This window comes from Myotis myotis, unplaced genomic scaffold, assembly GCF_014108235.1.
Source record: "Myotis myotis isolate mMyoMyo1 unplaced genomic scaffold, mMyoMyo1.p scaffold_m19_p_12, whole genome shotgun sequence".
Classification (NCBI taxonomy): domain Eukaryota; kingdom Metazoa; phylum Chordata; class Mammalia; order Chiroptera; family Vespertilionidae; genus Myotis; species Myotis myotis.
Window position 1 is genome coordinate 45,520,609 of NW_023416316.1, and position 27,595 is coordinate 45,548,203.

General features: G+C 42.1%; 1 protein-coding gene and 1 pseudogene across 2 annotated transcripts in view; one reads left to right on the plus strand and one right to left on the minus strand.

Moving 5' to 3' along the window:
- Positions 1-638: 638 nt before the first annotated feature.
- Positions 639-27,595, minus strand: part of LOC118667497 (histone-arginine methyltransferase CARM1-like) — a 230,494-nt gene continuing 203,537 nt past the window's right edge. The window contains exons 8-13 of one of the 2 annotated variants that reach the window (XM_036330973.1): positions 24,033-24,114; positions 22,614-22,699; positions 19,903-19,992; positions 17,560-17,697; positions 6,832-6,921; positions 639-1,810 (exon numbers count right to left, since the gene is read on the minus strand). In XM_036330973.1, coding sequence (XP_036186866.1) covers positions 1,801-1,810; positions 6,832-6,921; positions 17,560-17,697; positions 19,903-19,992; positions 22,614-22,699; positions 24,033-24,114 — 496 coding nt within the window. In that variant the 3' untranslated portion in view covers positions 639-1,800. Of the gene's footprint in view, positions 1,811-6,827; positions 6,922-17,559; positions 17,698-19,902; positions 19,993-22,613; positions 22,700-24,032; positions 24,115-27,595 lie in introns of those variants that run through there. The other variant, XM_036330974.1, reaches the window with a different exon arrangement.
- LOC118667664 lies at positions 10,996-14,016 on the plus strand (annotated as a pseudogene).

Below are 27,595 nucleotides of genomic sequence, written 5' to 3' on the forward strand. Positions count from 1 at the left end.
GGCCTTGGATTTAAAAATAATGTTACCTGTGTGAGTTTGGGGAAAGCTTGGAGGAGCTAGTTGAAGAAGCCGACCCTAATCCCTTTCCTCCAAGACGGGATAGATGATCCAACACTGTTTCTAGAGCTCGGCCCAGCTTTACTCTTACTAGTAACCTCTCCTCAATCACCCACGTCATGGGGCAAATTACAAATCCATAAATATTACAGATCTTTGGAATTGCTCAAAGATTGGGAAAGAATACCAATTTTTTGAGTCCTTAAAAGTCATAGGTTTCATCTCTTATGACTACTTCTACAGACTGATAATGGCCTCTTATGGCATCAGACTAAGGAGGACTGTGAGGCCAAGTCATGGCTGGGCAGGAATGACTGTGGGGATTGATTATGAATGTCTGCACTGGGTGTGGGTGGAGACAGTGGCAATAGCCAAATTGTGTTTCTGCAATCCAGGGCTTACATAGTTTCTGCCTACCATGCTTGAAAGACAATTAGAACATTATCAGACCTGATTCCATAATTCCAATTACTCTGAACTTCAGGATACATTTATTTATTTAATCAATATACATTGATTGAACACCTTTGATGCCTGAGGCGGGCTCCTAGGTCCTGAGGAACATTAAAAAATGAATTGGACTCGGATCCAACCCACAACAAATTTAGTTCAAAGAAGAGAAAGATATGGGTTGTTTAGGGTATGAAGTGATAAAATGTTGCAAGAAAGGATTAGATAAGGGGAGGGATAGGAGATCCGTCAAAGGTGAGATGTGTGAGTGTGGACGGTGGTCAGCAGGGCATGCTGGTGAGGGTGTATTGGAACGGAGCCTTGCAGTGATGTGAGTCAGCCTGTTGGAATGGACAGCCTGTTGGAATGGATAGCTTGGTGTTTCAAACGGAGTGGCCAGAATGAGGGGAAGCACCAGTGTGGAAAGCTGAATGCTGTGGGTGAGTGATTGACTGATGAGAATCTGTGGTTGCTGTTTGTTCCGCTTCCCCTGACAGAGTGAGCAGGTTGCCTGTTGGGCTTCATTAGATTATCCTGCTGATGTGACATCCATTTTTATAAGGGTTTTCTGGGGGCCTGGGGAAAACTTGCTCTTTGGAAAGATTATCTTTCATCACCATTTGACGTGTGACATATAACAAATGTCTTAAAGTAAAGGAGAGTTCCCACTGGTATGTCACACTGTACTCTTTATTGTAGACCTAAGAGGACTGACAAAGGTTCCATCTGCATTTTCTTAACTATGTACAGAGTCATCAAATATTGCCAATGAAGAACATTCCTGACATCGAATTATTCCATTACATGAATAGGCAAAAAATCTTTAACACACTGTTGAACTAGGAACTAGCTATTGGTTTGTTGCAGATATTTGCAAAAATAGATTAAAATTGCAAATAGAAGATCCCTTCTAACATGGTCTATGTCATGTTGTACATATGCATACATATAAACATGAGGTAGGGTTTTGTTAACTGTCTTTTTTAAATACATCAGAACTTGAAGCAATGCTTATGGCTTTACTAAAGTAAAAATAAACAGAAACCAAAAATTTTTAAAAAAATTGTTTTTCAACTACATGCAAAAAGCGATAAAGAGCCAGTCTAAGAAGCCACAAGAAATAGACTTGTCAACAAAATTAGGATGCACAGTTTAGAGTTAGAAAAAACAAACAAACAACTTTAAATAAATAAAGCTAATATACTTGTAAAATTCAGAATGCATGTTTGAAACAGGAGACATGAACTTGAATGTTGAGGGACTTCTCAGGCCTTCATTTTACTTATTGATCTTCTAAGCAAACCTAAAACAGAGAAGGTGATTCCATGACACCAAAAGTAATGAAGTCCTAGCAAGATCCAAAGCCATAGACGAGCCACGTGTTCATGTCTGCTCCTTCCCTCCTCCTCCCTCCCTCCTCCTCCCCTCTTCCTATTCCTGTGCCCTTCCCCGGAGATTTTATGGGCAGTCTTAGATCTATATTTACCCACTATATTTAGTAGGTTTGATTATGCATAGCCTAAATTCAGATCTGAGAGGATGATCTGGATTTTTATTCACTGAAAGAACTTTTTCTTTTTATAGGTTTACTAGTGACCCGGTGCACAGAGTCGTGCACACTGAAAGGAAATTAATTAGAAGGTGTCCAGTGGGGCGGGATGGGTGAGAAGGGCCAGACATGCCCTGGAGCCAACCTCCTGTGGTCCCTCCCCTGCCAGCCACACCCGGGGCATCGCGCTGGCGTCACCACAGCTAGAAGGGTGTCTGTCGAGTGAGCAGGGTCCCTCTGCAGGTGGGCCCCTCAGCCTGGCCTGCGGGGATCGGGCCTATACGGGCCCTCCAACATCCCCTGAGGGGTCCCGGAGTGCACCGAGAGGGCACTCTGCAACGCAGCTGTCGTACAGGGTGTGGAACACAAACAAAAGTGTGCAATAAACCAGACTCGGGGCCGACAGTGCCCCAGCAACAACATAACTCAGGGCTGAAGGAGGAATCGGGCTCCCTCCTCTCTGGTTCCGGGCTGCATCACCCGAGAACCGCCACTGCCAAGTCACTGCAGCTGGGCAGCTCCTGCGTTGAGCATCTGCCTCTTGGACGGACACTTTATATATATATATATAAAGATAGCAAAGCCTAATAAGCACCAACTTCTCTCTCTTCTTGCTACTCAATAGGCTAACTTTGCCCTCACTGTCCTCTTCCTGAAGGCTCTGCTTGTGCATCTGCCCATGAGGGTTCCTTTCCGACATTTGAGTCTCTACCAGTTAACCCCTCTTTGGAGAGGCCGCCCAGACCACTCAATGTAAATAACTCCACCTCCCATCTCTGGCCTTGCCGCTGTCTAGCATGTCATTCTGTTTGTTTCTGCGATCCCTTTATGTAGTTCTTTTTTGGGTAAGTTTTTATGTAATTGAAAAGGTTCTTTACATCTAGTAAATGTTAAACATGAGCAGAGCAAGGATGATAGGCCAGGTACAGAAACTCACCAGGGCAGAGACCCCCAGATGCCTAGCAAGGGGCAAAACCGGGAAAACAAGAACCTTGTCCTTGGAGTAACCTGTCCTCCTCTAAGCATGTCACTGGCCTTGCGGTTTGGACCCCTGATCTTTCATATCGCTGGTCAGGCAGTTTAGACCCCTGACCTTTTCCTTCTTAATGATAACATTAGAGGCCAGGCCTCAGGTGTATTTCAGCTCCAGGCCCAGAGAAGCATCAAAACCAGACAAGTGATGTGTAGCTGCCGCAGGACCAGCTACATTGACTAGTGACCCCCTGCTCTGGCTCCAACCCATCAGTGGAGCCCATGACCCTGAAAGAGCACACCGGGAAACGGATGAATATTCGATTAAAACCCTTCCCTGAGACCTCCCCTAAGATTTCCACCTGCAAGAGAGAGACAAATAGGCTCCGGACAAGGACCCAGTGTGTACTCTTCTCCCACAGGCACATATCCCCCACCTCTAAGGGACTCCAGGAGACTTGCAACCAGGGGAGCAATGGCAGCGGCAGCTCATCCTGGTCTAACCCCTGAACCTGTCTCCAAGGTCCCCTTTTCTCTGAGTTCTCAGTGAGCCAAAGCAGCCCAGCCTAGACTTTCCAGTTGCTTCTTCTGTGTCCTGCCTCGTTTCATTGTCTCAAGTCTATCATGGACCCAATACCCTTTAGCTCAGTGCTGTGTAGCCCTTCTCTTTGGATATCCCCATCTCCTGCGTCTTCTTCCTTAAATAAATTCAATTTTTCTTTAATCACAATCTGAGATGGCTATTTAGCCTGCCCTCCCACCATTGATGTTAACCTTTTATTAAAATTTACCCTTTTTGGTGTATAGTTCTCTGAGTTTTGACAAATGCGTGTGACCATATACTGCCACCACTACGATCAAGATATAGAAAAATGCCATCATTGTGAAAAATGACCTGTTCCTCTTTATAGTAATGCTTCTCCCAAACCTAGCTTTGATCTGTTTTCTGAATCAACAGTATTGCATTTTCCAGAATGTCAAATGAATGGAATCATATAATCTGCGGCCTTTTGAGTATGGCTTCTTTTATTCAGCATAATATTTTTGAGACTCATCTGTATTATTACATGTATCATTCCTTTTTTTAGAAAATTATTCCATTTTTTGGATGGACCACATTTTGTTTATTCATTCTCCAGCTGAGATACATTCTAGTCATTCCTATATTTTAATAATTACAAATAAAGCCGCAAAAAACACTTAAATGTAGTTTTCATTTCCTTTGTATAAATACCTAGGAGTGGGATTGCTGGGTCATATGGTAAGTGAACATTTAACTATATAAGAAACTGTCAAAATGCTTTCTGCTATGGTGGTACCATATTGCATTTCTACTGGCAATGAATGTGAATCCTGCCAGCTCTCCACCTTCACCAGCACTTGTCAAAAATCGTCAGGACTTTTACTTTAGCCATTCTGCTAGGTGTGCTGTGGTATGTCATTATGGTTTTAACTTTCACTTCCCTAATGACTAATGATGTTGAGCACCTTCTCATGTAATTTGCTATTATATCTTTTTGATAAAGTGTCTGATCAAATCTTTTGCCTTCTGAAAAATTGTTTTTGTATTATTGGGCTTTTTTGAGAGTCTTATATCACTAATTCTTTTTATATTCTGGATACTAGCTTTTTCCAAATATGTGATTTCCAAATATTTTCACCCAATTTGTGACTTGTTTTTTTTTTCATTCTACTATAATATGCCTTTAAAAGATCACAAGTTGTAATTTTGATAAAGTACAATGTATCAATTTTTTTTTTCTATTTATGAATTGTGTTTCTGGTCCCATATTTAAGAAATGTTCATTTAACCCAAGGTCACAAAGATTTTCTTTTATGTTTTCTTCCTAAAAGTATTATATATCTTTTTAGGTTTTACATTTTAATCTCTCATCTTTTTTGAGCTAATTTTTATAGATGGTGTGAAATATGGATGAAAGCTCACTTTTCATTGCACACAGATATCCAGTCATTCCAGCACCAATTCTGAAAGACGCTATTGAACTGCCTTTTCAACTTTGTTGAGAATCGATCAATATAGATGTTTGGTCTATTTGTGACCTCTGTTCCATCCATCTGTCTACATATCATCCTTTCTCCAGTCTGAACTGCACTTCCTTGATTACGGTAGCTTTATATTAAGTCGTGAAATCAGGTTGATATGACTCTGTTTATCTTTTACAGGGGAGTCACATTTTTAAGCATCCTCATCTGCTTAATTAAATATGTCCGTCAGACTTGCTGCTGAGAGAGAGAAAAGGGGGGAAAGAAAGGCACCTGCCCTGCACTCAGCAGTCCATCTGTTCTGGCAGGGCATGGCCGTCGGGCATCTTTAACAAGCTCTCACTTTGCCCTGCGGCCACAGCGTTTCTGCCTTCATACAAAGCAGGTGCTGGCCAAAGCCAAGCACAAAGCCTTCTCTAGGTGGTTTTATGGTAAAAGCCTTGTTCTTGTAACATGAAGTAGAACTGGGAGTCGAGTTTATATGGCTCCTGCATTCAAAAGGTGAGCTTTCTAAAACCCTCCAGACACCTATTTTCTTTTCCAAAATCGAAATGATTCTATGTGGAACGAACTACAAATCATTCCCATTTACCTTATTGAGAGAGTTGGAGAGCAGAGGGAAGGAAGGAAAGGGAGGAAGAAAGGAGGAAACTCACATTTATTGAGCACTAATGACTGGGACATGGGATGGGAATTCTTGCAGTCTCTCAAGTGAGGTTTGTGTTGTTTATCCCATCTTATAGATGAGAAAACTGAGGCCTAGGCAAGTTAAGTGGTACTAGTCTGCTCTCTCCGGCCAAAACCCGTGTCCTTCCCTTTACATGGCAGGAGTATGTAAATGAGGGATGGGAGCGAGGACTCCGCCCTGGCCTCAGAATTAAAGATGAGATTCACATACTTAATTGGCGATGGATTTCAGAAATCATACCATGTGTAACAACTGGCACACCCCACACAAAACTTTAGCTTTGCCTGTTTTTCCCCCTCCCCTGCCTCAAGGTCAAAATTTGATTTTCCCATCTCTGCCAAAGAATTCTTGTTTGGTTTCCTGAGTTCCCTCTTCTCTTTAAGCTTTTCAGTGCTATAGAGACATAATGCCTTGAATAAAAGTCTTAGGGAGACATTATAATATACGAGACACGTCTCCTTTTAATAAGGAAGTAAAGAGTAACCATGTCCAGTGGTTTTATTTGTGTGGTTGATTTCATGTGTGGATTTCTAATGACCTCATACTGAATAGTTGTAGAGATAGGGAGTTTTCCCAGAAACATGTGCTGTAGCTGTCTCATTGTGGCAAGTTCTTTGTGTCGGACAAACTCTGCACATCTAGAGAAGTATGTCCTGGCTTACATGACCTCAGAAAAAGTCTCAAAAATATACTTTAAATGGACTCATGTGTAAGCTGTAATTGGAATGCTACTACATAAAAATCATCCCTCAGCGGATGAAGGTCACAGGGGGTCACCCTTAAACTCTGCAGACGAGAAAAGCAAATGCCAGAAGAAGAGTGACCTTGCTTGAGGTCACACAGCTCGTTGCAGCTCAGCTGAACAAGCATTCACTTTGCGGAGCTCTCCAGGGCTCTCTGTTTTAGGGCCAGATTGCTAAATATTGGATTTTGTTTAATGCCACATAACATATTCAACTCGGTATCAGGAACAAAGTCTCCTCGGAGAGGAAGAGTAGAGGCTTGTTCTCCTCTTAGGGAAGAGGGAAGTATTCTGAACCTCTTTACCTGGTCATACGGTCAATTGAGAGTTTGTATGCATAGGTGTGAAATGGATGAAAACATTTCTTACCTGAAGAAAGGGTTCTTTAAGTCGAGGATGTTCCCAGATCTGAAGCCCGTCTGGTTTACCAGTGCCACGATCTGAATGTCATAGCTCTGTCTGTATGGCAAACACAAATACACACCTATCATCTACCAAGGCTGGTGAGCTACTCACATACATTTAGAGCATCTTCTACACATACCCACTTCATGAGGGTTTTAAGTGTACGTATTAATATATACATGTCCAAGTGTATTTATTTAGATGCTACTAATGTTGTAGCAATTAAAGTCTTTATTTGTCAGAAGATTTTAATAGTTATAATTTCTTGATCTAAAAATTACAAAGGTAATGGTATTCTGAATGGTCAAAGTGATTTTTTTGACAAAAAAAAATAGCTTTAGCAACATCAATGACAGAAATGACTTTAAGTAACAGATACACTTTATGGGTCACCATTGTACCAATACAATCTTAATCATGAAAGGATTGCCTAAATTAAAATAGCAACCTCACATAAAACAGCTAACAAATGTGATTGATTTTAAGAGAGCTCAGATGAAGGTGCATACAATTATAATAAGAGGAAGTGGCTGATAAAAACAAGTAATATGATATATTCTTGATGATTAACCTTGAAGGGACCTGCTTATAGGATTTTTATTAGTCATTCCCCCAAGAATATATGTATTTCTTCTGATTATAAGTGTTAAGTATTCACTGTAGGAAAAAAATGAGAAAAATAAGAAAAAAAAAAATAACCCATTATGCCGCTAGACAAAAATTCAGTTAACATTACAGAGCAATTCTCTTCTATGTTTTTTCTTGTATGTATCTATAGATGTAAATTTTTACCTAAAAGATGCTTAAAAAGACCTTCACACCTCCTTATTTTACTTAACATTAGCAAGTGGTTATTTTATAATTCTTAAAAATGTGTCTCTCAATAGCATAATGTAGATATCGCATGATCTAATATAATAATAGAGGAATATGCAAATTAGCTGGGACACCATAAATGCCATGACTGATCTTCAAGCAGCTGAGACCTACAGGAGGGTGGGGCAGCGAGCTATCAGCAGGGAGAGCTACAGGAGGGCGGGGCAGCGTGCTACAGAGTGTCAGAGAGCTACCAATGGCAGTGGGCGGGGGGGCCAGCTGAGGCAAGTGGCAGTGAGCTACTCACGCACGGATTCGTGCGCAGGGCTACTAGTTTATTTAATAATTCCCCATTGCTAAATATTTATATCTTTATAATCAGATATTACTCATAGTAACACAAATCCAGTTTTATGACAGAAATTCTGCTGCACAGGACATTCTTGTAATACAGCTCTGTGTCCTATCTATGACTATTTGCTTGGAATAAACTCCTAGATGTACACTCACCAGGCTAAAGCACATAGATGTATTTAAGGTTCCCAATACCTAGAATGTTAGAATGTCTTCAATTACTTCCTCACTGACAAAGTATGACAGTGTTAATTTCATTACACCTTTTCCAATTCTTAATATTTAAATGTTTGGGGTTAAAATATTATTCATTATTTAATTAAAATTTCCTTAATTACGAGGTTTCCTTTTTCAATTCCAGATATTAGTGAGTGATATAAATTCTTCCATCCTCACTCCCACCTTGTCATTGCCGATAGTGACGTGAGTAGGCTTAAATATAATGTCAGATCCTGTGTGGCCAGTACCTCAACTTTTAGATTTTATTGGGGCCAAAAAAAAATAAGAGGAAAATATAACCATACATTTTTTTGCAAAAAAATCAATTATGTCCTTTGATCCTGTTTCAATTTATCTAGTTGACTCAGCACTTCTTTGTTTTAAGATGTTTCTGCCAGGAGGCCTACAGTTAGTTCCCTACTGTGATACTTGATGGCAGATTTGAGGTGAACCGGACGTTGGAACAATGAGCTCCTTAGGAGAGGCGCCACCCTTGCTGGAATCACAGAAAGGCTGAGCGATCAGCCTGGTGAAGAACTCAGGGAGGGCCCTGGCTGGTGTGGTCCAGTTGGTTGGGCGTCATCTTGGGCACTAGCTGGTTAGATTCTGGTCAGGGCACATGCCCCTCGATGCCGGTAGGTGGCGTGCAGTAGGCAGCCAATTGGTGCTTTTTTTCTCTCTCTTTCTCTCCTTTCCCCTCTCTAAAAAAACCCCAAATCAGTAAAATATCTAAAAAAAAAGTCAGGGAGGGACATACCTATACATTTTGCCAAATGAAAGACACCTCCTTAACAATATTTGAAATAACTAATATAGAACTCTGAGGTATGTGCAAATGTGTATGCTTATGGATGCACATGGGAGTCAGATTCGTCACAACTAAGAACTGAATGTTCCTGTTGTGGTTGGGAAGAACAGTCAGTAAAGGTTTGCTGTAGGGTCTTTAGCAAGGCTCTTTTCAGAATACCAGGTATGAGCCGTTACAGTCCTTTTCAGTCACATTGTCCTTTATAGTCGCTTTTCACAGCCCACTCTTCTTCCTTACCCAGGATCTAAGTCCCACCTTCCCTAACGGAAGAAAAAGAAAGCTTCAGGTCACCTCACGGCATGCCATGGCTCAGTCTGGTCAGTGAAAGCTGAGATTTGTCCTCAAAACCCTTCGATGAGTGTGTGTGTGTTGGGGGGGGGGGGAGGAGGGGGAATGGTGGTGGTGGTTAGGGATTGAGCAGGGGGATGTTTAGGTTCACTGATTTGATAGTGATTCACTAACCAAGGGAAATGTGACCTCACCTAAAATTTTAGGAAAATAATGCACTTTTCTATCCCAGGAATAGTGTCATGCCAGTGCAAAGATACCCAGGAGGCCAAGAGTAAGCCCCAAAATTAATGTGCGATAATTAAATAACCAGTAATGAATAATCTTCTAAAACTATCCTTAAATAAGGCCTTAAATAATTATCAATTCTTCTGAACCTATTATTTGGCAATGTGTATTAAAAACAAACAAATAAAATATCCTAGTTCTTTGCCATTTTAAATCTTACAAAGACAGCTCTGGCTAGGTGGCTCAGCTGGGTGGAGCTTGTCCCATACACTAAAAGGATGTGAGTTCAAATCCTGGGTCAGAACACATGATATATAGGTTTTGGATTTGATCGGTGGTCGGGGCGTGTATGGGAGGCAACTAATCGATGTTTCTCTCTCACACTGACCTCTCTCTATCTCCTCCCTCCCTCCCTTCCTCTCTCTCCAAAAGCAATAAAAATATATCCTCAGGTGAGGATTAAAAATACATATATAAGTAAATCTTATGGAGACAGAGCAAGGGACATAAGTGGGGATATAACTAGTTCAAGGTTTGAATACAAAAATCATCACTTTATATACCAATATTTCTTTTGTAATATTCCACAAGAATTAAAAACTTGGGAACATAAGTGGAACAGGTCTTTTCTGGAAAATGTGGTATCATGATAATTTCGTCTTAGAGAAAACAGAAGGTGCCAAGAGCATAGGGCTGACCATCAAAGAAGAATGGGATGGAGAGGAGAAGGTGTGGGAACTGTGGGGGGAAATGGCCAAGTCACTTGTGGAGTTACTGATAAAGGAAAGAACGAACACCGCAGCCCCAGGCATGGGGTCTAGGTCAGTGTTCTTCAACGGGGCGTGAGTGTGCCCCCGAGAGGATATAGAACAACACGCCGGGGTAGGGAAGAAAATACTGGACAGTTATCTTTAATTTTTCCAGTTAGTTGTTACTGTGAATTGAATTGTGTCCTGTCAAAATATATGCTTACATCCTAACCCCAATTGCCTGTAAATACGGTCTAATTTGGAAATAGGATCTTTGCACCTGTAATGAAGTTTAAATGAGGTCATACTGGAGTAGGATGTGCCCCAAATACAATGACTGGTGTCCCCATGAGAGGAGAGCCCTGGCCAGTGTGGCTCAGTTGGTTTGCATTTGCCCGGTGCACCAAAGGGGTGCCACTTTGATTCCCACTCAGGGCACATACCCGAGTTGTGGGCTGGATCCCTGGTGGGGGATGAGAGGGAGACAGCCATTCGATGGTTTGCTCTCACATCAATGTTTTGTTTTCTCTCTCTCCTTCTCCTTCCTCTCTCTCAAAGAATCAATGAAAATCTTAAAAAAAGAAGAAGAAGGAGAAGAGGAGGAGAGAACACATAAAGATACATACAGGAAAGAAGGCCAAGTACAGACAGGCAGAGACTGGAATGATGCCGCTACAGGGAACAGAAAGGGTTGCCGGGCACTACCAGAAGCTGAAAATCACAGAAAACCTTCTTGCCCGAAGCCTCCAGAGGGAGTATGGCCCTGCTGACATTTTGATTGCAGACTTCCAGGCTCCAGAAGTGTAAGAAAATAAATGTCTGTTGTTTTAAGCCAACTGGTTTGTAGTAATTTGTCCCACCAACCCTAGGAAACTAAGGCATTTGTTTACCAAATACATGTTGAACACTAGTGAATTTACTGGGTAGGTGCAGGATTCTAATCATCAGCTAAGAGCTAAGCTATCGGTCATGTTCACACAGTTTCTCAGGTTCTGCAAAAGTAAGATTCTGTTTGTACCTTAAATCATGTGGTTTAACATTACCAAGTAATACTAATCATGTGCTGGGAGATTCTCAGTAACATTATAGAACAAAGAAATGTCACTTAAAACTATACCAGCACACACTGCAACTTTACAGTGCCTTACGGTGCACAATAATTCCTTCCGATGCAGCTGTCCAAATACACAGCTATCTTAGGTGCAGTCCAAGGTAGACCATTCAGAGGGGCACTTGAAGCTTTCAAAAGCTTTAATAGTTTGATCAGCATTTCTTTTAATTCTGTAAATCACAAAGTTCACCAAACGATCTGCAAACCAAATCCCCTGGCAAACCTGGGTACAGAGTCCTTCACAGGGATCTCAAACCCATAAAGTATGTTTCAGAACATTCTGGCACAGGATAGGTGGCTGAGTTACACCCAACAATCAGCCTACATTTAATTTTCAGTTCATTCTTTTTATTCCTGGTTTTGTATATCATATATACATTATATGAGTTTCTATATGTGTGTATATAGAGACATGTTCATGCATGTGTATATTAGTATAATATCCATCTATATAGACAGCTTAGGTTGGTGCTTTCTATTATTATCGTAGAACATATATATAATTAAAAGAGAAATATTAGTACACTTGGGAAGCACATACATGAAGTGTTTTTACTCATAGGTCCACATGATCAAAAAATGTTGGAGACCATATCTGTAAACTTTAGGGATATAAATTTCATAAAGTTCATAAAAAACAAGTTCTACTTTATTGTCCAGAGCAATAAAACGAGTGACAGCTCAAGAATGATGGCAGGTTGTCAAAAATAAAATGCTAACAATACAATCACAAATGGTGGGGGCTGGGGGGAAGAAAAGGCCAGTCATTGTCACACCTGTGTGGTTGCAGAGGGAGTTCTCCCAGGAGGTCAGAGTTTAGAAGATGATTTGACAATAAGCGAGGGGAGAGCCTATCCAAGGCAGAACAAAGACATAGCACCTTACTGAGAAAACAGTGTGAAAACACAGACATCCAGAAAGCGCTGAAGTCTGTAGAAATACCCAGAAAAACAATAATTATAAAACAAAAAATCTGATGAGATACAATGAGAGTAAGAAAGAGACTAAGGAAAGAGGAAGTGAATACAGCTAAGACATACTGTGGACCTACTATGTGTTAATTACTATTTTCTCTCCTTCAGTATTTGCGAAAGCCTAGTGAGATAATTATTATAAATTCTACATTACAGATGATGAGGTCAGGAAACTGGGGTGCTAGTACTAAAGAAACTAGACAGAACCAAGACACATGAGACCCCAAAACCTGGCCTCATTCACTACAAAGCAACTGGTCTAGTGAGATAAAGGACTTCCTCCCACCCTCCTTCCTTTCTTCCTCCTGCAAAGTAGTATATGCCCAGGACATTTTACGGTTTCCTTTCAATAGCACCGGACTAAGTTCTTAATAAGAAAGGGATCATCTGCTTCTGAGTCCTTCATTCAGGTGTTTACTCCACAATATTGCAGAGTCTCTGGAATGTAATAAGTGAAGAGGGATACACTACAGAGTAAGACTCGGGCCCTTTTTGGGGAAGCTCACTTATAGGCAAAAACAGCAAGCAACAGTGGTGCAACAGTAAGGGATAGAGAACTGTGGGAGCCCTGGGAGTCATGAGGCAAGTGTGCAAGGTAAATAGTTTGCTTCCTTCTTACTATTAGGGAAACAAAGGAGAAAAGGGTAGAAAAATATGATTGATAATGCAACCCAAGATATGTCAGAAAAGAAGTAATGAAAGAATAAGATGACTTAAAATTACTTACCTAATTATACCCTAAGGTACCTTAGAAACATAAATATTTGAAAGCAAAAGATTGTTAATACTGGTTTGCACAAAGCAGAAAAGGCCAAGTCCAAAACTCCAGGCAGATGTTGGCAGCTGCTACTGAGCACTTTTTTTTTTTTAGAACTGGTCATTAAACAGATGGTTTATAAGGATTTTGGAAGAAAGTGGTAACTTCCATGATGAACATGGCACAAATCAGCATTTCCCACTTTTCCTCCTGGAAGCTACCCAAAAGCAAGGAGAAGAGAAATATACTGTAAACCGCAGACTTCATTTTCTGTAAAATCAGGAGAAAGATATAATCTGCTGTCTCCAACGTATGTGCAAGGCCTGTAAAAGCACCTGCAATTGGTTGTAAGCCACACAAAACAAAAAATACAGAAATGCAAAGAAGGGCAGGAGAGCTCAGGGACAGCACATCTCAGAAAATGCTTGCAATAACAAACTCCCTGACAGCAAAGAGCATTTTCTGAAATGCAAAAGCTTAATTCCTCCTTAAAAAGCTTGTGGCAAAGGGGGTCAAAAAAAGGAAGCATGTTCTGAAGTTTACCCTTGACTGCACCCATCCTGTAGAAGATGGAATCATGGATGCTGCTTTTTTGAGCAGTTTCTTCAGGAGAGAATCAAAGTGAATGAAAAAAGCTGAGAATAAAGGTGGAAAGAAGCAAGAGCAAGATCACTGTAACTTCTGAGGTGCCTATTTCCAAAAGGTATTTGAAATATCTCACCAAAAAATATTTGCAGAAGAATAATCTCCATGGCTGGTTGTACATAGTTGCTAAAAGCAAAGAGAGTTATGGACTGCATTACTTCCAGATTAACTAGGATGAAGAAGAGGAAGATGATGATTAAAACTCACTTATCTGACACATTTTGTATGAGTTCTTGAATAAAACTTGAGAATCAAAAAGAAAAAGCTTGATTCCTTATTTGTAATATCTTCTGCAGGAATTGGGGTAAGAAGACTTTGCCAGAAATGCTCTTAGAACTAAACATGTGGAACGATCTAAAGACTCACAGAGGAGCCATCTTTGCAGGAAGCAGAATGACTCTGTGGCAGCACAGAATGCGAGAGTGTGAGTGAGAAAGACAGATAGCATGAAGACAATCACATCTTTCTCTACCACAGGAACTTCTTTCTTGTAAATTGCTGTTCAGAAGTGTCCTTTTAATTGGATGATGAACAACCATAACATTCATACAAAGATATTATTAGAAAACAAGTAGAAAAAGAGCAAGCAAAATTTACTAACAGATATAAAACACACATCAGGTAAATGATGTCTTGGGACAAATAAAATACGTGAGAAAATATTTCTTATGAATTTTTAAAACCACATTTAAGCCCTCACTCTCTGTAGGAAGCAATAATAACCTTTATGGAAGAAGATCATGACATGGAAATGCAATAACTCAAGAGAAGGAACTATTTCAAAGTACTGATATGGAAATATCTTTGAGATGTACTATTGAGAAAATGAAGATGTGTAAAACATACAGAATGTTACCAGTGAGTTATAAAAGCAGGGAAAATAAGTTTCACTAAAAACTAATAAGAACATCATCCAATTAGCTTTATTTCCCTATTTGGCAGGGTTATTGGACTGGCCATGAGGGTGAAGCCAGAGATTAAGCTTATCCTGAGATCACATTCAACAAAAGTCAGGTCATCTTTCTTTCTGGACTGGATGGAGGATGTGGGCTGGACCTGAGTCCAGGTGGGTGCATTTGAGCTACTTCCATAACCAAATTCAAAGGGTGTAGACTAGGCTATTCAAATTTTGAAGAAAGAGTACATCCTTGGCCTCTTTCTGCTTAATAATTTTTGAATAAAAATTTGCCTATTAAATTTGAAAATCACACAAAAGAATTTTAAAAGTAAATAAAATAATCCATTGGCTTTAGTAAGGAACTAAAAATAACATGATAAATGCATGAGTGGAATAAATACAAGAATTGAGCTCTAGCCTGTCTGGCTCGGTGGATAGAGCACCAGCCTGTGGACTGAAGGGTCCTGGGTTCAATTCTGTCCAAGGACACATGCCTAAGTTGCAGGGGCCATGCAGGAGGCAGCCGATCAATAATTATCTCTCACCATGGATGTTCCTATCTCTCTCTCCCTCTCCCTTCCTCTCTTAAATCATTAAAAAATATATATATATGAAATGGAACCAAAGCTGACAAAACTCAGCTGAAAACTAATATAACCTAAAATTAGATCGTATAAAAATAATTTTTGTTTTAATTGACTAAACACTCAAGTAAAATAGCCCCTGGACTTAATTTAAGCTTCAATCACATTATTATTAGTTCAGTACTCAACATGGCAGTGTTTGCTGTCACTCTGTACCCACCACTCATCAGAACACATATGCTGTCCTGTATTTAGTTTTAGTGAAATATTTTAAAGCAGACAATGATAACCTGGGTATTTCCAGAGGAGTGGACTTAGAATTTCAGACTATTTCAAAGTCACTCTTATAGAAGGAAGGAGTCGAGGATGTTAGCTTGAAGATAGAGATGGAAAGGATATTTCATAAAACGCTCCAAATATTTGAACAACTGCCATTAGAAGGTTGGAATAGACCATTTTCTAAAAATTCAGAACCGCTGGCCGGTTAGCTCAGTTGGTTAGAGCGTGGTGCTAATAATAAAAATTCAGAGACATAACTAAGATCAATTAGTAGAATTTATAGGAAGTAAGATATAGGATCAACAGTAAGAATAATTTTGTAATAATTAGAGATATCTAAAGTTTAAGACAGCAATAGCCTAAGACTGTATGAAAAGTTACCTAACCTTATCAATAAATGCAAACCAAAACAACCAGATGCAACTTAAAAAATTATTTTTGGGGCTATTAGATTAGCAAAAACCATAGAGAATGACAACATTCAGTCTAGGGAAACATGTGGAGAAATGAGCAGGCTTAGCCATTGCCGGTGTGAGCGGCAACTGGTAGAATTTGCCAGACTGTAACAAGTACGTACTTGTTAATCCAGCGTTTTCATTTCTAGGCATCTCATTTAGAAATATTCACGGGCAAGCTATATGTTCAAGAATATTTAGTGCAAATCTTTTCATAATAGCAAAGAAAGAAAGCAAGCTAAATATCAATCATGGATTGGAGAATAACATTCTGGTATATCCATGCCCCAGACTATTATTCATCTATTAAAAGAACAAAGCAAATCTATCTGTACAAATTTAGGACTTAGTACTAAGGGAAATCTTAAGTTTCAGATTGCTAGTGTAATCTCCTTATAAAACAACAACAACCAACCCACAAGGATGTTACTTCTTGGCACACGCACAGAAAGCCACCTCCAAGGAAACAGACAATAGGTCACATCTGGAGAGTGGGGCAAATGGTGGGAGCATAGGGGGGCTGGAGACACTTTTGTAGTTTTGAATTCACATATGAGCATGTTAGGTTTTTGTAATTAAAGAAATAAAGAGCCTCATCAGTATGGCTCAGTGGTTGAGCATCAATCTATGAACGAGGAGGTCACAGTTCGATTCCTGGTCCAGCCACATGCCAGGCTTACAGGCTCGATCCCCAGTGTGGGGCATGCAGGAGGCAGCTGATCAATGGTTTTCTCTTACTATTTATGTTTCTTTCTCTCTCCCCCTCTCCCTTCCTCTCTGAAATCAATAAAAAATATTTTTTAATAAATAAATAAAGACTTTTAAAAGTGGAAGGGTTGATTTGGGAGGTGGTGAGTTCTCTGCTCCTGGACTGCTCAAGCACAGGGCCAAGGAAGGGGGGTTGGTAGGGAGGGAAGACAGTTCAATGAGATGACCTCTGAGTACCCTTAATATCCGGAGAGTCCTCGACCCAGTCTGCTACTCCTCTCTCCTCTAATGCACCCAGAAGAAGCTCCACCAAGGCAAAAAGAAAACAGAGTATATTAAAAATGAGATCAATCCAAGTAATTACTGCAGAGACCTTGTGAAATCCATGACCAGCAGGAAGCAGCCAGTCCTGCCTAATACACCATACACCGCTCCTGCAATGCCGATTGGTTTCATTGCATTAAATTTGGGTTGAGTGGCTGGACAGGTCTAAGTGAGGCCAGGAAGCTGACGTGGGATTTAAGGCACTTGGTAATTCAAGCCTTTGGCAAGAGTTCCCATGAGTTGGTGGGTTTCCTTCTTTCCTCCACGTTCAGGTGGAGAACATGGCCCTTGGTTACCCGAAGCTGCTCTTCCTTGCCACACGCAGTGCAGTTGACATCTGCCCTGCCAGTTTTGTGGCAGAGGGTACCCTGTGACATTCAGCCAGGCCTTTGGAAAGTTGCTATTTCTCAGTGCTGGAGTCTCAGGGGCCTGCCAGCTTTTTCCTGCTCCCACCCACAGGCAGCAGTGGGATCCGGGCTGTACTTTCCTGCTTACCGTTTATTGGCTATGAACAGCACTCTCCCTGAGAGGGTTTCCCCTTCCTTGGCAAAGAGAGGAGTCTGAAGAAGGCACCGCACCTGGTACCAGTGGGTCAGAGGCTCGGTTGGGGCTGTGGACAGCCAAACTGTTACCCTGTAGGGCAAGAAAAGAGTTGAAAGCCAATTATCTTTCAGGCCTATATTAATGGACTAGAGGCCCAGTGCACGAATTTCGTGCACTGGTAGGGTCCCTAGCGGTTGCTGGCCGGGGCCTCCCTCCCTTCCCCCCTGCCGGCCTGTCCCCTGGTTGAACTCCCAGAAGAATTCAGGTCGAGGGGACAATTTGCACACTACTCTTTTATTATATAGGATAGGATTGGGGACTTAGGTTGATAGATGATTTTCATCGTTTTTGACTCATGGAACCCTTTTAAGATAATGATAGCTCAATTTATTGAGCAGTTATTATGTGCTGTGTACTGTCCCAGGAGCTTTATGTATATTAGCCCATTAAAGCTACACAACAACCCTATGGAGTAAGCCCAGAGCAGTTAAAGGACTTGCCTAATGTCACACAGAGGGCAAGTGGAGAGCCAGGCTTCCCATCCATTGACATATTTCTGAATCAAAGTTCATGAGAAACTCAAAAAGTAACAGAGTTAAATCGGGAACTGATTGAAGAAGTTTGGAGTCTGGGCTCTTAATGACTCATGCCAACTTGTTCAGGGGTCTTGATGAAGATTCTGGAAGCCAGAAAAAGTACTGGAGCCCTAGCCAGTATGGCTCGGTTAGTTGGGCATTATCCTGTGCACCAAAGGTCCCCTGTAAGGGTACGTGCCCAGGTTGGTTTGAGGCCTCGATCCCTGGCAGGGGGCATTCAGGAGGCAGCCAATCGATGTTTCTCTTTCACATCAATGTCTGTTTGTCTGTCTGTCTCTCTCTAAAAATTAGTAAAAATCCAAAAAAAGGAAACCTACTGGAGTGCATGACCTCTACCTCCCTTCTGGCTTAGATATCCTGTGTGTGTGTGTGTGTGTGTGTGTGTGCACATGCGCACACGCACGAAGCAGTGTTTAAATTGAGGTTCTTCATTTCAGATGAAGAAGTGAGAACATCTTGCTGTGCTCTGAGCACCGCGGCCACTTGCCATGGAGCCGGCAGTGATGTTGGCTTATAGGGAGTATGTGATGTTAAGCGCGGGGTAAATTTTCAGTGTATATTTTGACTTGAAGATTTGGGGGACAAATTTTATATAAGTTACTAAGTAGTATAAACCACTTTTATATCAAAATATACTTAGCTACGTTACAAAGTAGAATGCAAATGTTCTATAGCTGTTAAAGATAACGCTTTTGACTTCAAAGAAATTTCCCGCTGGAAGCAGGCCACTTAAAGCTTATCGCCATTACCTTCTCAGGAACAGATTCATTTACTTGGGATATTTACTGGGGGAAAGTCTTAGGGAAAAATGTATGGAATCTTTGAATGGACATGCTTATGTGGTGTAGGAATGACCTGCACATCATTTTCTTTCTCTCTGCCAGCCCAGGCAAGGCTTCCAGGGAACCCTTCTCCCCGAACCCCAAACTTTATCACAGATCCATGGGCCCTTCTTTTTCAGCAGGTGCAAAGACAAGCCTGGATGGTGTGATAAGGGGCAGAGGAGGGGGTACTGTGAAGGGTTTCCTTTTGTCTGGTCATGTGACTCAAAGCAAATCTCTTTGCTGGCTGGAGCACTGCAGCAAGCCCAGGAAGAGGGCCGGGAAGTCAGGAGAGCAAAGATGTGGGGTGTGGGAGTGGCGAAGCCTTTACAAGGAGCCCCAAGCCCTAACAGTCAACTTGTAGGTGGTTTTCATCTTCTTTTAAAGCCCGAAACTTCCAACCCTTTGCAGTAGGGAGAAAGGAGTGCAGGATGGAGAAGTTACCTAATGTTGCAATTAGCATCAGCACGACCAGCCTGCCTGGTCATTAAAAAGGGATCCTAGACTGTGAAAGCAAAGGCTGTGAAGGGGAGAAAAAATGACACGAGGTATTACCCCAGACACAGAGATTCTTCAGTCAGGTGGGATGGTTGCCCCTCCACATCTATTCTGGAAAAAAGCAGGAGGGTAGATAAAGCACAGACCCTCTCTCACTCCCTTCTTTGAGTCAGAGTTGATATGACACTATCGAAAACTGTCTTATTTTCAGTTCACCCTAAAATCTGAAAGTAACACTAACATCAATGCTTATCTTCTGGGAATGCGTAAAAACCACTATTGTTGCAGTTGAAATTGATTTTAAAACATTTTAAAGGTATGATTAGAAACAGTAGAGGACAGCATGGGAGAGAGGAGGTGAAGAAGGGGGTGATACCTACAGAGATCCGACAAAGGCCACGTCAAACCAGAACGCCAGGCCGTGGATGAGGCCAGACTGTGTCATCTGAAACACAAAGGGGATTTCTACTCTGCAAGGAAACAAAAGAGAAAGAAGAAACATTTTCTTGTTGACAGACATCCTGGATACTCTTGTGAGATGAGTGGGAACACTCGCAGAATATTTTCCTTCTCTCTTAAGAGCTTTGGCAACAAGATTCTCTCGGTGTGATTAATGCTGGGGTGACGCTGCACATTTGAGATTGTTGCTCTTGACAAAATTCTGCGAGGACCACACCACTGTGCTGCAACGACCCAGAGCGCTGCTGGGCGAGTGCAGCACCTGGGGCCGCGTTTGACTACTGAAGAGGGGGACGACCCAGGACACAGGTGACAACCATCCTTCACGAAGCCAAAACATGGGCTGTGGCAGTCCCCCTGCGCAGCTGTTCAAACGGAAAGGCTGCTCAGGCCTCTGAAAAATGAAGTGGATTGCAAGCTCCAAAGGTCATTGCCATAGTTCATTTACTTTTCAGGGAGGCAATTTCCCTTCCCACCAGGCTACAGCAGAAGTCATGCAGAAGTGGCCACGGCTTATGCCAAATGCAGAATAAGTGGGAATGGAAAGAAGATTGGAAATGATACCACAACATCCAGATGCTGGACCTGCTTTACTGTGGGACCTTCCAAAGTCACTTCAATTCTCTGAACCTCGGTTTTTTCATTTGTTGACGGGTAACAAAATCTCCTACTTTCCTCACAAGGTTCTTGTGCATGTCAAATGAGGAAAACAATGCATATGAGAGTGTTTTGCAAACTTTAAAGCATTTCACTCTTGAACAGCAGTATTACGGGTCCATGGCCGGGGCTGTATTCCTCCAAGGAGACTTATTTTAGTGAGTGCTCTAGGAACTTTCAAAGAGGGCTGTATATTATTTGAAGGTATGCTGCCCCCAAAGGCCTAACTTCCTCCACCTGCAGTGTCAGCGCATTCCTGGAGATTTCCACTGTACTTGTCACATTGAATTTGTTGGTATCGTATTACAATTATTTCCTCCCATTTTTGGCATTCCTCTAAATCAGGGGTTCTCAACCTTCTGGCCCTTTAAATACAGTCCCTCATGTTGTGACCCAACCATAAAATTATTTTCGTTGCTACTTCATAACTGTAATGTTGCTACTGTTATGAATTGTAATGTAAATATCTGATATGCAGGATGGTCTTAGGCGACCCCTGTGAAAGGGTCATTCTATCGCCAAAGGGCTCGCAACTCACAGGTTGAGAACCGCTGCTCTAAATGGATCATGAGCTCCTGCCTGGGCATGCACCAGTGCAGTGCCTGGCACACAGTAGGATCTCAATAAACGTTTGTTGAATCAATGCCCAAATGGATAGATGATATCTCAGAGTTTTCAAAAACCTCCCTGGAGCTCAGGAGGTAGCCCAGAGCAGCCAATGGAGCCAGTCGGAATCATTTTGTCTGGCCCTGCGGTAGTTACTTTGGTAGTTCCCACATGCCAGTTCTCTTGCTCCAAGCATACAGTCGGATTGCATTTATCCACTCACTTGAGTTCAGGCACCGCCACGTGATTTATGTTGACCAATTAAATGTGAATAGAAGTGCACTGTGTTGTTTCCAGGCACAAACTTTTATTGCCAGTGCATATTTTGCTACATTCCTCCTTTTTTCTCAGGGACTGGCATCGTTGCAGACACCAGCTGCCGCACCAGCCTGACTGAGGAGTGACTGAGGGGTGTGCAGAGCTGAAGCTGGTGCATGATGGATAAACAGTGTAGGGGAGAAAGACACCTGGGATATTACAAGCCACTAAAGATTCTTTTTTGTTACTGCAGCATGTTTTGGCCTATCCTGACTGACACCTTTTGTCCATTGTGATCTCAAGGTAGGCAATGGTTTGAGTCAGCCAGCTGCATTTTCCAGAGTCTGACCCTTGATTCCTCATGAGTCCAAGCAAATTATAATCTGGCTGGGTCTTAAATCTCTTACCCAGAAAAGAAACACATAGATATTGATCTTCTCGGGAAGGAAAAAACAAAATACTAGTGAAAGGTCACCCAAGAGGATTCATATCACCATCTGAGAAATGAGTCTTCAGTGCAGAGTCTCTTTACGTGGAGGGAAGGAGGGCAAACAGTAGCACTGATTGAGTGCCTTCTTTGAAAATGAGCCAGTGCCTACAAAACATTTAGCACAGTACCTACCATGTAGTAAGCACTGCTCAGACTGTAGCTCTTCTTGTCATTCTTATGGGCACTGACCTGGGAGAATTGTTAAAAAGCCCAGACTCTGAACGGTTCAAGTTCTAGCTCTCATGACATTTATTCATTCTGTGACCTTATGCAATTGATTGTTCCACTCTGCCTCATATTTATCATTGGTAAAATGGACATAACAATAGTACCATTTGCATGGTGCTGTGAGGATTAAATGAGTCATATGTTAAGGGCTCGAAATAGTGTCTGGTTATACAAGTAGAGATATACTGTTTAATTTTTCTCATTCAATTCTTAAAACAATCCTTACCCTTATTCTGCAATAAGGGAAACTAGTGCTAATGTATTATTCCTGTGAGTGACTCATACCTCAAATCTCTTCCCTGTGTGAGCAGCAAATCTCTGCACTGCAGTTTTAGGGATGGGAGAGCTAGAGAGGAGATTTAAAAATCTGCAGCGTCTCTGATTGGTACAAACCTGTGGAGATCTGCCTCTTTTGCATCCATAAAGTTCACTGTGTACTTGACTGATCGAGCCATCAAAATCCTAATGTCAAATGTGTCCTGGGGAAAAAAACACAAAGATGTTATCTTTCTGTCAGGACAGACTGAATTCAAGCAAGACTGGTTGCAGTCTTGCTTTCCTCCTGAAATTTTAAGTCAGTAAGGGTTAGACTTTAGAAGGCATGAACTTAATGAGAATAATATTACTAATACAAGCTAACATTTGTTTAGTGGTTACTATATGCCCAGCCCTAAGTATTTTGTGCTTTACTAGGCTATATCAATCTTCACAAATTCTCTGGAGCAGGCATGTGGTGGTTCTTGACCATCCAGAATTGACCTCTTCTCCACATTCCAAGAAGCTGCACAGTAATTAAGGTCACTGGACAACCAGGCTTTATCAGAACTAATTTTGGGGCTTTTGTCCAAGTTATTAGGAAAAGGCAGGCTCTTCTTTGGGACTCAGAGTTTTAAGAATCTGAGTCTGGAGCTTCCACAACACCTTCCTGCCCTGAGGGGGGCTCCTGCCTAGGAACAGATTTACATCAGAGGAAATGAGGATATGTGATGAGGATAGAAAAACCAGAGCCTGGGGCACTGTCCGAAAGTCTGCAGCAGGTCCCTGAAGCAAGCTCTATCTCCAGGCTTCGCATTTCTTGAGGGCCTGTGATTCCATTTCAGCTTAAGCCAGCGGTTCCCAACCTGTGGGTTGCGACCCCTGAAAATACATCCTGCATGTCAGATATTTACATTATGATTCATAACAGTAGCAAAATTACAGTTATGAAGTAGCAACGAAAATAATTTTATGGTTGGGGGTCACCACAACATGAGGAACTGTATTAAAGGGTCGCGGCATTAGGAAGGTTGAGAACCACTGGCTTAAGCCATTTGAGTTGGGTTTCCTTCCACTTACAACTGGAAGAGTTTCAGACAACGCAAACGTCAAGTTACCCAAGGTTACATGGCTAGAGGGAGCCATAACTGAAACCCCAATCTTTTTGCCAGCAAAGCTCCTATTCTAAGCTATTTATTTACAACACTTCCTCTTCAATTGCGCCTTGGACCACTGGAATCAATGGGAGGATGTGAATTATTGATGAAGTGGGAAGGCTGAGTGTGTGCAGGGGATGCGTCTGAGCAAAAACAAAATTAGGGGTCACTTATTGAAAGGCAGTCCTCAAATCGCTTTGCTTTCAACAGTTCCATTCTCTGAGAATTTTCTTAATTGACTGGGAGATCGGCGCTGGAAGACTTGAAAACATATGCTCTTCTGTGATGGCTTAGCACCCAGCCTGGCAGCACAATGTATGCAGGCTCACGAGTGCGTGAATGAATGAATGAATCAACAGATAAACACAGGGGAGGAAGCCTGTAAAGAGGACACACTTACAACGATTGGCTGTCTGAAGTATTCATCCACTGCAGCAGCCCGGAGACTGGACAGGTTGACCCCATAGAAGCACTGCTGGTACCTGAAATAGCATAAAGAATCACCATGTATCTCATCCCATCCCTCCCCTGAGTCCCCAAGCCCAGCATAGCTGTGATGTTCAAGCTCCTCACAGGTCATCTAAGTTAGCTCTGGAGCAAGAATGAGGCCATGTGAAGGGCAACTGGTCAGTAGGCAGCAGCAGAGCCGAAAATGTTCTCTAAGACCTGCACTTGACCTGTGCTGGGCAAGAGAGAAGGGAGGGTGTAGCTGAGATAAAGGAAATTTCTTGTGGGGAGAACAATGAGAAGGATAGGGGTTGGGGGTGGGGAGGAAGGCCTTTGGGCTCCCATCCTTGACCTCATGCCCCATCCTTGATCTCATGCCTGCTGTATGACACTCTATCCAAGTCCCAAAATACAATTTCTGGGCCTTCTCATTAGGCCAACCCAGAGCACGACTTTAGATCTGCAAAGCCTCTGGACACTCCTGCTGTTTTGGGAAATGGATTTTCCTTTTCTGTCCTTCCGTAGCCACTGGCCTGCACCTTCACGATGGCCTTTGCTGTCATGGCAGACACAGGCAGTCACAGTGAGTGACGGCTGGATTGTCACAGTCCATTGTGCACACTTCTCCTCATTTCTGTGGTCAGTGACACCCGGCAAGTGCTACAAATCCTGCTTTCTCCTTCAGTGCCCCAGCTGTACACAGTCACCAGCGACCACTGGTACCTGCAGCACAGCCAGGGCTCTTTGTCATGTTGCCTAAAGGTCTTGGTTATTTAGGGAGGAGATCCAGTATCTGGATTAAGACTAGCTTTGTTCAAACTCTGCAGATGACTGGCTGTGTGCCCTGGGCAAGTCACATGAAATCTATCAGTTTTCTTATCTCTAAAAATAAAAATAATGCAAAGCTCACTTTGTAGGGTTACAGTAGGATTAAATGAGTTAATACAAGCAAAGCCCTTGAGCAGTGCTTGGCATTTAAAAAAAAATCTTTATAGCTGAAATTACTATCTATGTGTCTTCCCCCCCTCCCCCACACCCTCACCCCCCTAACTCTTCTAGCCAGCCCCCAGGTCTTCACTACCCTATTGTCTGTGTCCATGTTATGCATATATGCATACAAGTTCTTTGGTTGATCTCTCTCTCCCACCCATCCTTCCTCACCTTCCCTCTGAGGTCTCATAGTCTGTTCCATGCTTCTATGTCTCTGGGTTTATTTTGTTCATTAGATTCCACATGAGTGAGATCATGTGATGCTTATCTTTCTCTGACTGGCTTATTTTGCTTGGCATTTTGTCACTGCTGTCTAAGTGTCGGCTGTCATTCTCTGAACTTCACTTCAGCACTGGGGACTAGGGCAATGGTTCCCAATCTGTACCACAGGATTACTTGGAGGAGCTTGTTAAAAATTCATATTCCCAGGTCCAACTCTAGGAAGGCTTGGGACCTCACTACTATAAGAGTGAGGGCTTTTATCCTGAGATTAAAAAGAGGTTTACTAAGGGTGTGTGTTATATAGCCTGCCAATCAGATGGGAATATAATTTATCCATCTCCATTCCCCCCAATTCCACCTGCCAATATGGAGGGAAGAGAGAGAGAAAAAACAAAACAAAGCACAGAATAAACATTAAAATCTGTGGTGCAATTAGATTTTGATGGAAGGCACAGACAAAGGAAGGCTCTACAACAGGAGGCAAAGTCTCTGATGCTCCCAAGAGACGCAGGGAAGCATCATAGTGTTAACTCAACTGCCAGTCCTCAACCTCCAAGTGCAATGCAAGCCCCACTGAGCTCCTTACAGATCCTGAAGAACTTGTCCTGTTTCTCATCTCTGAGCCTTTGCTTGTTTTCCCTCTACCTAGAATGACCCTTTCCATTTTTTACCCTGTTAATTCCTATTCAATCTTTATGAATTAGATGAAATATTTCCATAATGCAAAAATATAAAGCCTTGTGTGACAATGAAATATTCAAGTTTCACCTACTTAAAAAACAGAAGTATTTTCTTTTTCATTAGTGTATATTTAGCACTCAGCATGGGACCTCACATACCGGTAGGACTGAAAATATCTACATATAAATCTATATATTTATATAATGAATGAATGGAGAAACTGGTGTCCTAAATGACCCTATGTGTGAGCACAAGTGCCAATAAGAATAATGGAGAAATGGAAAATCATTCCTCCAAGCTTCTTCAGGTTTGTGACTTGTTTCTTAATCTTTTCCTTCCACCAGGGGAGAGAGCCAGGCTGGCCTACAGGTAAAGGAGATGAACAGTACTGCATATCATTCTACAAACACACATCTTGAAAACAATCTCCTATAGTCCTAGAAAATGCTTGGGAAACACAATACTGTATGTTTAAACAATCTTTTCAGATTTAGAAGGAGATGGATGTGTTTGTGGGGAAATAAGTCATTGTCACAAAAGTTTTTATTGGAGGGAAGGAGGAGGAGGGTAGAGAGAGAGGGAAAAGGAGGGAGGGGAAGAGAGAGAGAGAAACAAGAGAAAGATGGAAGGTTCAGACAGAGTCAGAGAGGCAGACAGACAATTTCCCAGAGAGCCCAGAAGGACTCCACCTTGTCCTTCCTTTAGAATCCCCTGAAAGCTTTCTAAAAGTGCTGAGGCCGGGACTGCATGCCCCCCTCCCCGCCCCCCACATACACATGTGTGATTGATTTGATCTGGGGTACAGCCCTAGCACTTATTTGTTTCCAAATTCAGGAGGTGATTCTAATGTGCAATCAGGGTTGAACACCACTAAGTTAGCTGGTCTAGAATTCTCGCCAAGTAGGTGAAAGAGAACAAGAGCAAAGACAGCCCCTGCCTGGCAGTGGCTGAGGTTGAGAATGGCTCTCTGTTCTTCGCGTACAACCACAGCTCTCGGTGCCATTTGCTTTGTGTGTTCAGTGCCAATTAAAGCCCAGCAGCCATGATCAGTGTGGTGCAAATGGGCACCATTCCTTGGGCAGACGGCGAGTTGTGGGCACAGAGCCCACTGCCTGGGTTTTAAAAATTTTCTGGCTGGACTTTATTTCTAATTCTTAGAAATCTCAAATCTCCTGAAATGCATCATAAAATGATTAAAGCAGATGGGAGCTGGCATCTCTCTGGGTCTCCTATGATGCATGGTGGGGGGATGGATTAGGAAATGAATCTGTTGACTTAGAAGCTGGGGATCATTTCCATCATATGTGGGTTTTATTTTCTGACTTAACTTATGATCCCTTTAGAAGCACATAAGGCAGAATCTATGTGTGTGTTTTTTTGTCCTGTCTTCTAAATTCCAAGTGTACTCACCTCCCCACCTCCCGCTTCTCCATAATACATGCAGCATTTGGAACCTCCTACAACCACAGTCGAGAAGGAAAACCATTTTACTGTTATTTATGCCTAAACATACCCACAATGCAGAGAAAGGGGCAAGCCATTTACCATCACCTTAACTTCTCTACATTCTCTACGCTGAGCCTAGCTCAGGGAAGCAGCCAGGAGAACCTCCCTTCTCCAGCC